The sequence below is a fragment of the Lytechinus variegatus genome, chromosome 15 (assembly GCF_018143015.1).
Source record: "Lytechinus variegatus isolate NC3 chromosome 15, Lvar_3.0, whole genome shotgun sequence".
Classification (NCBI taxonomy): Eukaryota; Metazoa; Echinodermata; class Echinoidea; order Temnopleuroida; family Toxopneustidae; genus Lytechinus; species Lytechinus variegatus.
This window is the reverse complement of record NC_054754.1, coordinates 16,288,149-16,301,652: the sequence shown is the minus strand read 5'-3', so window position 1 is coordinate 16,301,652 and position 13,504 is coordinate 16,288,149. Positions and strand designations below refer to the sequence as shown.

At 38.6% G+C, this 13,504-nt stretch overlaps 1 protein-coding gene across 3 annotated transcripts in view; it reads right to left on the bottom strand.

Annotated features, from left to right (window-relative positions):
- Positions 1 to 13,504, bottom strand: part of LOC121428318 — a 47,938-nt gene that overhangs the window by 8,043 nt on the left and 26,391 nt on the right. For all 3 annotated transcript variants that reach the window (XM_041624876.1, XM_041624874.1, XM_041624877.1), the window contains exons 6-15: positions 13,196 to 13,348; positions 12,276 to 12,408; positions 11,314 to 11,545; positions 9,960 to 10,343; positions 8,523 to 8,824; positions 7,732 to 8,140; positions 7,132 to 7,351; positions 5,609 to 6,657; positions 2,147 to 2,261; positions 952 to 1,062 (exon numbers count right to left, since the gene is read on the bottom strand). In XM_041624876.1, coding sequence (XP_041480810.1) covers positions 952 to 1,062; positions 2,147 to 2,261; positions 5,609 to 6,657; positions 7,132 to 7,351; positions 7,732 to 8,140; positions 8,523 to 8,824; positions 9,960 to 10,343; positions 11,314 to 11,545; positions 12,276 to 12,408; positions 13,196 to 13,348 — 3,108 coding nt within the window. The remainder of the gene's footprint in view (positions 1 to 951; positions 1,063 to 2,146; positions 2,262 to 5,608; positions 6,658 to 7,131; positions 7,352 to 7,731; positions 8,141 to 8,522; positions 8,825 to 9,959; positions 10,344 to 11,313; positions 11,546 to 12,275; positions 12,409 to 13,195; positions 13,349 to 13,504) is intronic.

Below are 13,504 nucleotides of genomic sequence, written 5' to 3'. Positions count from 1 at the left end.
ATCTCCTCATCAGCTCTACTACTCAAGCTGTTCTCAACTCATCAATCTCTTCTGGTTTACAGTCCTTTTCAGGACTACTTTCAAGAAAGAATACCCTACTCTCAAATCTCTACTTTCTCGACTATCCATTTCTTCTCTTCATCTATCCCCTGTTTCTATAACACTCCACATGGTGTACAGTAAACCACATCAACGATTGTACATGCCACCATGCAAACCTTCAAACAAAATCTAAATCATAGCCAATCGTACAACTGCTATTACCTCATTACGACTAGATATTAAATTCGCTTTTATTCTAAGGATGATAGCATAGTTACAAATTAGTTCATAGGTATTCGTACGATAATTAACAACATCACACAGTAAGATATTCCAAGTCTCAATAATTTTTCATAATTTTTCTCCATTCGTTTATACATGACCATTACCAAATGTACGTATTTTACTTTGATATACATGTATGTATATATATATGTATTATTTCAATCAATATCAGGTGCGTCTGGTCAGGTATGGGGAGGAAGGTCTGCGGACCATAGTTATTAAGTTAACTTTTTCCATACCCTGGCAGCTTGACCAGACGCACCTGATACAACGTAATTTTGTCTTGAATTTTATATTATGATCTGTATGACTCTATTGCATTTTGTATTCACTTGTGTGTAATATTTTATTTGATTCTGTATGCCGAATAAAATAATAATAATAATAATATTAGCATCAAATTCTATTACATTTTATTCTGAAATCTGGTAGCAACCCATTCGTAAGGTGTGCGGTCGCCTCAAACAGAGGTTCTAATCACTTTGAAAGAGAAACATCGTGATTGATGAACAGCATTAAGTACCACTGTGGTCGACCAGCCTCTCAGGATTAAAGTAAAGGAGTGATGTCACAATATAGGGTGCGATTTGCATATATGTATGGATTTTGAACTGCACAAATTACCTGAGATTCCATCTTGTGGGTGACATTGCCTCCGGGCCGATGGTCTTTATCAGAATTCATGTTCTCCAATATCTTCTCTTCAAAGTCTAATATAAACGTGTTGTGGGCATGCTACAGGGACAGGGGGAATGAGGAGAAATCAAACAAATATTATTTAACTATATTTAAAAAAATTGCTCACATTTGTGGCTTGGTTAAGTATGTTTTGATGCAGAACAATAATATTCACAGAAAAATACATAGTTAGATAAAAGAGAGAAAAAAATCAACACGTTTTAAGTCCATAATGCATCAGCATTTTCAAGAAGTGGTATTACAAGGGAAATGAATGAAAATAATCAATGAAATTAAAATCTCTAAATTGGTAACTCAGTGGACTTCTCAAATCACTGTTTTCACATACAAATGTACTCTCAATCACTTTGAGTACATGAAATGAGAAATGAAGTATGTAGCAAGTAAAGAAAAATATTAATGTTGCCAATTTACAGATTAAGGGGTGATTAAATAAGGCAACATGAAAATAATTGGCATGATAGTGACTAAACATCTTTGGGGGCTAATTCATAAAGAGTTTAAAACTATCTCTCAAGGTAAGGGGCAAAGTGATAAAAAATATGACAGTCTACTCTAAACAGGATGATGCTATAACATTTTGAGTCCAATAAATTCAGGCAAGAAAATTTGAAATCATGCATTCACATTTCCATTCCATTGACCTATTTCCTTCATTTAACCCAAAGTTGTGAACAGGTTCTGAAGAGATCCTGATGGAAATAATAATAATATAGGGTATTTATATTGCGCACATATCCACCTTGTTAGGTGCTCAAGGCGCTCCTATATTACCCGGCTAAGCAAGGTGTTCATAACGCACACAGCTTTTTAAGAAATTACTTCCTACTGGTACCCATTTACCTCACCTGGGTTGAGTGCAGCACATTGTGGATCAGTTTCTTGCTGAAGGAATTTACGCCATGGCTGGGATTTGAACCCACGGACCTCTGGTTTAAAGTCTGAAGACTAATCCACTGGGCCACAACGCTCCACGGAAATGGCTAGCACCTGTGTAATCAACCCTAATATATGCTGTCTAGCAATTTTGCCTATTTTGTTACCGCTCCCTATGCCAACACAAATCCATGCAAGCACTAACTGAAGATCATATGATGATCTGTTTACAGGAAATGGTTACCTTTGCTGTTTCCTTGGCTTGTATCCTGGTATTAACCTGACTCAATGCTTGTTTGAGTTTCTCTTCAGCTTGTGGATCACTCTCGACAAGCTTCTCCACATTCGTCACCCAGTCACTGTCGTTCAAAATCAAAGAAAATGCTATATTCTGAACACAAGTTCAAAAAGATGTGGCCATTTATCACTCACATTCGACAAGCTTTTCACCATATGCAACCCAGTCCCTGTACAGTGTATGTTACAATTGACAATAATAAAAAATGCTTCTTTATATTTTGAATGAAGATGAATACCAGTTGTGGTAATGATTTCAAGATGAGATAGCACAGAAGTCAATCAAATTACAACCCAAGTGTTTTCTAGCATACATTTTTTTTTAATGCCAAAAATTTCTTGAAGAAATTAAGTAGATACTGATAAATTAGCAAAATAAGCATGTAAGGTCTCTTTCCAAGCAATAATATCTGTCCCCACATGTACTTATCTGTGTTGGCTACCCACAGTATGATCATTTCTCAGCTTGGATTTCGTGATTTCACAAAGTCCCGTTTATGAAACTGTACCAGGTTGAGATCCACAAGGATATTATAGTCATAATAAATCTTGGTTTTACAGACTTTTTGTGGAATCAAGAGTTTATTGCAACTACTTTCCTTTATTCATACATGTAACTTAGACCCATGGATCACTTTATCAAACTGGGATTTCTCCTTGAGACTGGATTATTTTGAAGCCTAATAAAGCAGGGCCACTTATTACCCAAATTCAAGAAAACTGTATACACCATTAGCAAGCCATTAAAACGAAATGAATCCATTCTCAGATCTATACCTTCTTCAATTTTTAATCTAATCAATGCATAATTAATACTGCAAATACATAAACTTTTCATGAATTTCTAATATTTCATCATTTGAATGTTACTTTCATCAGACATCTTTATTTTCTTACAACTTTGGATTTATTTATTTATTTATCTATTTTTATTTATTTTATTTATTCATTCATTCTTTTGTTATTTTTATTATTTAATATTTTTGGGGGGGGTGTCAAATTGATCCCCCAGTAAAAATCTGGTCTGAAGTACAAATAGGGATAAATGTATATACCCAGCATCATCATAATAAATATGAATAATCAAATTTTTCATATTTGTTACTTCAAACCTGATTAATTATGTGTAGGGGAAGGCGGGGTAAGTTGAGCATAGGGGCAAGTTGAGCCACCAGCCCCAGGCCAATAATGAATGAGTCAGACATTGTGGTGGTGTCATGTATTGATGACCCATAGCATAACCCCTAACCCCACCGTACTGTTTCCAACTTTGAAACAAAAAGTAGTTTTTTAGAGGGGAAAATATGAATTTCAGCCAAAAAAGTAAAAAAGAGTGTGAAATAGATAAGTGCTTTATAAACACACACGTCTTTAAATATAATAAAGACATGATAACAACATTATTAGTCCAGGTATGGATCTTCATTCTTGTCATAGTCTTTTATATGATGGATGCATAATAAATGTGTGGATACAAAATTATCGCACTAAGTTCGGACTGGGGTAAGTTGAGCCAAACAGCATGGGGCAAGTTGAGCCATGGTAATTCCTATGGTAATGTATCTTAAAAAACTAACAAACCATAAAAATCGATTGAAATGCAGGCTGAAAGGAGCAAATTTACATGACTGCTCTTTTCCTTTTACAGAATGTTAGTATTTATAGAGAATCAGCATATGAAAAGACTTTAAACAAACAAGTGGAATGCCTCTGGCCGTCTCACCTGCATCACGCGGTTCAATATAGCAGGAGTGCTGACTTTGCATACTACTCTAACTCGCACAAGATGTTCAGTGATACATGGTTACTCTTATGTCCTCTTTTTATGAACTAGACCAATAAACTTACAGAGATATGATGGTTATTCAACAAAAAAACCCAACATGGCCAAAGTTCATTGACCTTACATGACCTTTGACCTTGATCATGTGACCTGAAACTGGAACAGGATGTTCAGTGATACTTGATTACTCTTATGTACAAGTTTAATGAATCAGATCCATAAACTTTCAAAGTTATGATGGTAATTCAACAGATACACCCAATTCGGCTAAAGTTCATTGACCTTTGACCTTGGACATGTGACCTGAAACACGCACAGGATGTTCAGTGATACTTGGTTACTCTAATGTCCAAGTTTAACGAACTAGACCAATAAACTTTCAAAGTTATGATGGTAATTCAACAGATACCCCCGATTCGGCCAAAGTTCATTGACCCTAAATGACCTTTGACCTTAATCATGAGACCTGAAACTTGCACAAAATGTTCAGTGATGCTTGATTACTATTATGTCCAAGTTTCATGAATCAGATCCATAAACTTTCAAAGTTATGATGGGAATTCAACAGATATCCCCAATTCGGCCAAAGTTCATTGACCCTAAATGAACTTTGACCTTGATCATGTGACCTGAAACTTGCACAAAATGTTTAGTGATGCTTGATTAATATTATGTCCAAGTTTCATGAATCAGATCCATAAACTTTCAAAGTTATGATGGGAATTCAACAGATATCCCCAATTCGTCCAAAGTTCATTGACCCTAAATGACCTTTGACCTTCGTCATGTGACGTGAAACTCATGCAGGATGTTCATTGATACTTGATTAACCTTATGTCCAAGTTTCATGAACTAGGTCCATATATTTTCTAAGTTATGATGACATTTCAAAAACTTAACCTCAGGTTAAGATTTCGATGTTGATTCCTCCAACATGGTCTAAGTTCATTGACCCTAAATGACCTTTGACCTTGGTCATGTGACATGAAACTCTAATAGGATGTTCAGTAATACTTGATTAACCTTATGGCCAAGTTTTATTAACTAGGTCCATATACTTTCTAAGTTATGATGTCATTTCAAAAACTTAACCTCAGGTTAAGATTTGATGTTGACGCCGCCACCGCCGTCGGAAAAGCGGCGCCTATAGTCTCACTTTGCTTCGCAGGTGAGACAAAAATTGACATGCTGGTTCTTCCCCCCATACATTTTGTACATAGTTTTTGTGGCTTACCCCAGAAGGTGGCTCAAACTTACCCCATATATGGGGCAAGTTGAGCCATTTGACATCGGTTTTTTCAAAGGTCACGATGACTTTCAGTGTGGGGATAGAAAGTTATATATAGGTGGAAAATATTTCAAAAGAATTAAATTTCAAGGCAAGGTACTTATTTCGACAAGATTATTAATCATATCAATTCTAACTTGGAAAAAGCAAAAATTGTCACAACTTACCCCGCCTTCCCCTATATGCAAATTTCAGCCCCAAATTCGCTTTGCATCTAAAAATTCTGTGCCAACATGCCCCATTGGGTTATCTCTTCCTTTTTGACCTTTCAAAGCTGTATTCATGCAAGAGGAAAATAAATCCATTCCTATCAAAACAAAAGAAGAAGATGTACTCACTCTTTAAGAATTGAATCTTCAAGTTCCACTGAAGGTCCTTGCGGTGTCCTGATGTAGTAGCCATCTCCCTCAGGGGTCTGGAACCCTGGAGCGACTTGGCAATCCTGAACAGTCATGTTGACAGGCATTGTGTTCTCCACCATGCCAGCACTCACCTTCAAAGGTCCTGTGTTACTTCCTAGAGCCCTGGCGGAACCAGACACTGGTCCATATGAAGACGCAAGAGCCCCTGCATGGGGGTACTTGGTGTACATGTGCAGGATGGGTTCTTTACTAACAAGCTGGGCTGGCAAAGGGGCAGAGCTGCTTGAGAAGTGGGGTAAAGAGACGGGGGTTTCCTCCTCTCTACGACCCATCTCGATCTGAATCTTGTGACCACGCTCAAAGTGACTGCTGCCAGCCCTCTGATCCTGCTGCTCAACCTCCTTCAAGGTTCTCTTCAGTTCATGCATAGACATCCTCTCAAAGTCCCCCATGTTGTGCGAGCCATGAGGTGCCTTCTGCAGCTGTTCATCTTCATTCGTCGAGACGTGCCGTACCAACACCTTGCTGTAAGTCATGGTGTAATTGGTTGCCGTCTCTTTTACAGCCTTTCCAGTGTTTGGCAGAAACAAAGACGTGCTCGTCCAGGGATTGTAGCTTCCAACTTCACTCTCACACCTGTCATCCTGATCTGCATTGTCATCATCATCATCATCAAACTTGGAAGTCTCTATCTCCTCTTCCGTATCAACGTCAATACCATTTTTTCGGTGGTCGATATCATCATCATCATCATCCTCGATTCCAGTGAAGCTGAAGCTCAGGCCTGCTGATACTGCTCCCTTTGATGAAGTGGACGTTCCCCAAAGGTTATCACTGGGTGATGTCCACCCAGGAGGGGCATTGTTCGCGTTGGACCAAACGCTGGTGGTAGGGTTGTTAGAAATTGAGGGTTTGCTCCAGGAGATAATAGCTTCTTCATCCTTTGTATCACTATCATCCTGGATTTCATCAAGCATGGTCACCAGGTAGGATTGGCGCTCCTTCAACTCAGTCAGGCTGGGTCCCTGATAAAAAGAAATGTTCAGGTGATATTTAATTTCTCATAATATCATGTGTGATATCTTCTTAGTTTCATTTTTACAAGTAATATAAGTAATTTTCAGTACAGTGACAAAGTAAATGGATTTTTGATAGAATGCGGTCAAAAATTTATGCCCCTTCCATTGCCAGGCACAAAAAATATATACTATACACACAACTACATGAACATGAAGCAAAATAGAGGATATGCCATATGAGGTTCTTAAATATTTGTGAGAGCAAGATATATCACTATCAGTGTATGAAATGGCCTCAAAATATAATGAAATCATCATCAGCATTCCCACATGCAAAACATGAGCCAAGTTATTTGTGTTGTCTGTCCAGAAATCTGAGAGCTAATTCTCACAAACAGCTGCTCCTAAAACATGGCCAAGGTTTTTGTAATAGTACTACCGTTTATAAGTAGACACTGACAGAAAGAGAGCATGACTTACTCTCTCAACTCTAAGAGGTGGTTTCGGTTGGGGCGGTGAGACTACTGCCTTGTGACTTGGTAACTTAGGCCTCTTAATCTCTGGTCTCTTGGGGGCATCATCAGGGATATGATGACCAGGGATCCTCTGCTGGCTACCAACTGGTAGTGGCTGTCTCAGGTCAGTCACCCGGTGTCCTCTTCGCTCATGTGATGGGTAGTAATCAGGATCTCCATGATACCTACAGGATGTGAACAGAATACAAACAAAAAAGTAACTTAGTTTGTTATCAGTACTGTCCGAAAGACCAGAAATCTGAGGCCCAGGCTAAGACGAAGGGCAAAGCCAAATTGCCCAAAGCCCAAGGACTTCAGACCTCAATGGCCAGAGCCAAGCCTTCCGTGGTCAAGGCAACATCATTGACCCCAATGCCAGCCCTGTCGAGCACAACATTGTTCTTAGCTATTAAACTGAGACTGTTGATGAAATAAAAGTCACAAAGCTGAATTACAGTAAAGAACACATTCCCAGTAGATATCCAGAGAAGTGTCCTAAGTTTAAAGCATGAACAGATCATCTTTTTTCATCTAGCCACCAGAATTATTGAATTTATTCACTCACATGGGTTGTAGCTTGTACCTCTGGCTTGGCAACAGCGACGCTGGCGGAGCCGAGGGCTCAACATAGTCTTCTACAGGCACCACATCATACGCCTTCATGGTGTGAGGATCAAAGTAACGCTGCACCACTGGTCTATGGTACTGCCTTGGCTCCGCTGGTGGTGTCTGTGGTATCACCTGGGATTCAGGGTATAGATATCCACCACCGTTGGTGCGATGATAAGGGTAAGGATGCTTGTCTGCCTGGCGTTCATATGGATCACCCTGGGATGGTGGCGGTGGTGGTCGGGGCATGGTGGGCACCAGGACACGGGGATGGGATGCAGGAGCTGGAGGAGCTGGAGGAGCATGACCATTATAGCCACTAGGAGCCTCTTTAGGGGGCATTCGCCTCTCATAAAAGTACCCATCTGTAAAAGCAAAAATAATATAATCAATGAATTTCCACCATAAAAGTATTTTTGACCTTTTTATTATCAATAGGAGTTTATGTTGAATAGTTTCATTAGTTTGGGGATGGGAAACATGACTGCCATGAAAGTATTATCTGCTTGTAAGTAATCAATCAACAGGAAACATGAAAGCACCATCTAAATTAACTTTATACATGACTAATAACAGCGTAAACTGTGATCATGTCAATCCACAAACCATGTTACAGCTTCCACTAAGCCCCAAGTTCCAAAAACAATGTAGGAAGGCTGTGCAAAAGATTTGCTATTCTAGATGATATACAAAAAGACTCCATACACGTAAAATTGGAAACTCATAACAAAATGAGAGTATACATACCCTCAGGTGGTGTAGAATATCTGTCAATCTCTGGATCTGGTAATCTCCTCTTGGCTTCATGGTGAACCATCGGTCCACCACCACTGCCTCCCACACTGGATGTCCTCTCTGGCTCCACCTCCATAGAAGACTCGGTGGAATTCATGCTCATGCTCCTACTGGCTAGGTACATCTTGGCATTGCTGCTTGGCAGGACCCCAGGGTAATGAAGGCGTGATGGGAGCTCTGAAGCGGAGTTACCAGCTTCCTTCGTCAATGCCTGCTGCTTGTTACGAGCTTTGAGACCATACAAAGACGCTTGTCTGGAAATAGATAGGTATAGGAGTTTTAATAACAACAACTATGATGATGATGGTCATAATGACGACGATGATGACAATGATAATTATAGGCATTTACATATCTATTTAAAAAATTCAAAGGTGCATAGGGCTTACATCAATCCAATGTTATCAAAGGCCATGGACATAGATGTCCTGTTGACTGGCCTTGATGGCCTCCTAATTAACCCTGAATAATTATTGTGCCCATTCTTTATTTTCCATTTCTTTTTGTTTTATAGATAAATGAGGGGATTACCTGGCACAGGGCAAAAGGGACAATAGAAGATATTATGTACGGCTGTTACAACAACTGACACCATGAGAAACAGAGCTGATGAATCTAAGGGCCTTTTCACACGTGAATCTTGAATCATCACTGTAGTGATGATTTTCTTTTTTCCCCCTTCCACATGGTTCTTTATTTTCAAAAAGCATAATTACACTGTATAAACATTTACAATTTTTTTCAGACAAACAGTAAATAAACATGGTATATACATAATTCCTAATAAATAATTGTAATGATGATTGCTATTGCAATCATGACTGTGATTAGCATTCATGATTCTAATCATGTTCTAGTTTGGTTTCACACGTGCTAAACATTCGTCACTAGCTTTTTCACTGGAATCATCATTCTAATTATTTTTTTACCATGTGAAAAGGCAGTTAATGTGGTTATAAAGGTCATTGCTCCCAAAGAGAGAGCAGATACACAGAGGAAGTATTGACAAAAATTGTGAACGTTACAAGCATTGACCTGGGTATGGTGGGTTAATGGGGAATTCATATGAGAATTTGGAATGATAAGGCTCAATGGACAGACTGAAATCATGTAAATACACTTCTGATATGCACCTTGTAAATTAGATGGCATATTTCATTGTGACTGTGCTATGAAACAGTGATGGCTTTGTCTCTGGGTCATTGTCTGGCAAGCAGTAGATGACAGATGCTGGTTTTAAGATTTCAATATTTTTCAAATAAAAATGTGATCTAATTTCCCAAATGCAAGCCACATATCTACTTATATTTACTATAAATTATTTGCAAAAAAACAACTAATGAGCTCAATTCTAAATCTAGATTGTGATCTTGTTCTTCAAGTACTTACATATCATCATCTAGACGGTCTTCATCATGTTTTTCAGTGGAACTGATTGAATTGAATGAACTGGTAGGGGGTCTGTGGGTCTGGCCTGATTCAGACTTATATCCAACAACAGAGGGCGTTCTTTCCTGGTCGGAAAGCAGTTGAGACACACTGCCGTAGCGAGACTCGCTGCCGAGCCTCGGAGTGGAGCGATCATCATCAACACTGTACTTGGACTGATCCATTGAACTGCTTATTGTGGTACTTGGCATAGACTTGATGGTCATCTCATTCTTACTCTCGCTGAAGGAGCTGTTCAAGGAGCTGCCCAAGGAGCTGTCTCCCCGAGAAAAACCTGAATTCTTGTTCAGGGATGACAGCAGTTGACGGCTTTTTGAACGGTACCTGAAATGAATGATAGGGACACTAACTTCATACATTTTCAAAATAGTTTCCAGTCTTAAAGAAGGATGGAAATGTAAGAGGGAGATAATAGTGCGCATCCAAACATACAGCCTAATGGATATGACTACTGGTACAAGAGAGGCAATTCTAAACAATCTTCAAAACAGGTGAGGGATCACCTAAGAGAGAGATGGAGTGTGCAATTGCAGACGTTTCTTTTTAAATTCATAATTAACAGCTTATCATGCCTTGAGCAGTTTATGAAGTGAAGAATTGAGGAAAATGGGGGGGGGGGCGGGATTCAGATGTACAGAGGATAATTATTTTATGAAATGACCCAGAGGTATTATTTGTTTGCAAGAATGATTAGAATTATTAACTTGTTAGAGTAATTATTGAATTAGATCATGACAAAATAGATGAACTAATATTGATAATCTATATTAATGTTTAACTTCTTTGTTTCCTTGACAGGCACTCAGTGAGAGGGTTCTCAACTTTATACTTTCCTTGAGCATGTAATCAAAAATGTAATACGATGCTATAGAAATCTTACCTACCACTTCCACTAAGTTTGACATATGGAATGTTTCAAAAGATCAGCAGTGTTGTGTGAAAGACCAGAAAATCTGAGACAAATGCCAATTCCAGACTGTCCAGGGCCAAGGACAATGCTAAGGCCTAACTAGCAGCAGTCAAGACAGTTCAGTATGATCACAACATCAATGATTTTCAATAAAAGATAGTTAAACCTATTGAAATTTGGTTTTTATTTTGTTATTCCTGGTCTTGTCTGGCTTGTCGGAGGACATACCCGAGGTCAAGGCTATTTAAGACTCAAGACCTAAGAGGCCTAGTCCAAGACTCAATGTCCCAGGCCAAGCACAAGAAATTGTACTTGAGATCAAGGCTAGCCTAAAGGTGCACAACACTGATGATCAGATGCAAACTATATTTATCTTCTACTCACTTCTCTAGCTCTTCCTCTGAGTGTGCAAACGTGCAGCTTGGACCCCGAGGGCAGCCTCCCTTCTGCATGACATCCCGACAGAGACTGGTCTTGTACTTGATGTTCTGTGTCTGAAGGTCCAGAGTCTTCTTGTTCTGGGGGTAGTTCTGAAGGAACTCCATCAAACCTTTGAGGACTTTCCTGACTGCATCAACTGCAGACATTATGCCTTCCCATGAGGAAATCATTGCACCTGTTGCACAAAACAATAGTAATGAGGTGGACGATGATGGTGGTGGTGATGATTGCATTAAAATAAATGAACTTGAACTAGATGATAATAATCACACTTGCTTATACAGTTCTTTACACTTACTCCATCATAAGTCTCTGAGCACTTTACAAAAATATTGCATGATAACTGTGGCTTTGGCAGAGCTGCTGAAATGTGCTCTATGTTTCAAGGAATGAATTAGACATAATAGTATTATGGTACATGTACATAATACGCAAAATATTTATCATCTCTATTCCCTTCACAAAGTGAAATGAATTTACATGTATATGAGAAATTGATAGAATTATTAATTTTAGTTGAATGAAATCATAAATATTATACTAGATTGTACAATACATTCCTATCAGCAATCAGGTCCATTTTTACCTTGCCCAATTTCAGTGCAGAGCAAAAATGATATATATCATACCGAACGAAATGAATGAATTGTTAGAACCCTAGACCCTCTGATTAAGAGACAAGAAGTAAGAACCACTACATCATGATGACTCCAATGATAGTGATAAATTGAGGGAAGTAAGGAAAACTAATATGCATGCATGTAATCTGCACAACTAAATAGTGAATGAGAAGATTTGCAAAAGATATGTTATTGTTCTTTACTCATGTCGGTGCACAATTTGCTGTAAATCATGAAATCCCATCGTTCTGCTTTGTAAGCTTAGAATGAAATGAATAACAGTACCTGGACTTGGGTCAATGGCTGCCAATTTCTCAAGCTGGGCGCGGAGCTGGGCCAAGCGGACTGGATCCCCGGAGCGCTGGAGACATATGGTTAGCTCCTGGATGCTGGAGGTGAAGGAGGCTGGAGTCTGGAGCTACAAAGTGTAAATGATTGAGGGATGTATGATCCAATATTTAAATTACTGATGCATTTATATATAATATGTTCCTAAAATTCATTTTCTGCACATACACAAGTTTAGATATTTTTAAATCTTGAAGGATTGGGCTATTTCAGAACCGAGGTAATGAGGACTGGGGGGGGGGGGGATAATGCCCCCCGCCCCTGTGATCTTGGCTGTAGTATTATGTGAATGCACTGAATTTGGCATGCACATTCTTGACAATGTATTTCTTGATAATTATTTTCTCAGTATAATGAATGAAATATGCAAATTCATTCTTGAAAAATATTGATTTGCACATTAAATAACTAAATGTATTTGTGATTTAAACTTTTTACAGAGGTTATGTTCATAATCTTATATACAGGAATTTGCACATCAAAGATTGCAAAAGTAAGACTTCTCTTTGATATATTTCTCTGTTTTTAGAATTTGTTTTGCATTCCTTGATTTTCACATTTTGCTTTTGTTTTGTTCATGAAATCTGTTTATCTTTTCGGTTTAAAACACAATCAGTATTGACTTTGGACATGAAATCATGTTTATGGGCAATTTTTTGTCTGGCATGGACTTACAATATGTTGTGTAATTTCAGAATAGAATACCAGTCCACCATAAATTTGGTCTAATAAGATGCACAAAACTTGAATATAAAAGTAAGCGAGTGGGCGGTAAAAAAATGTGCGGCAGTGTCGGAAAAATTTCTCGAAGGGGAGGGGAGGTCAGTTAACTTAGGGTTAAGAATGAAGCAACTCACCTTGTCAATGATGGACTGCATGTGGGATTTATGATTGAGATCGCCATAGAGAAGAGATGACCATTGCTCAGGTGATATCCTCAACCCAGCCTCAATGGCTATCTGAACAATCTGAGTATCATGCTCGCGTCTCAGGGAATCATAGTTACGAAACTGAAAGATCACACAATAATAACATGTAAGCCTTAATATGAAGATGGTACAGTTCCAAAGCAACAAACAGATTAATGACCTATATTTCCACATTACTTCACCATTCCACCAGAGACAATTAATAGAAAAAGTTGCCGACTGTGGGTGATACATCAT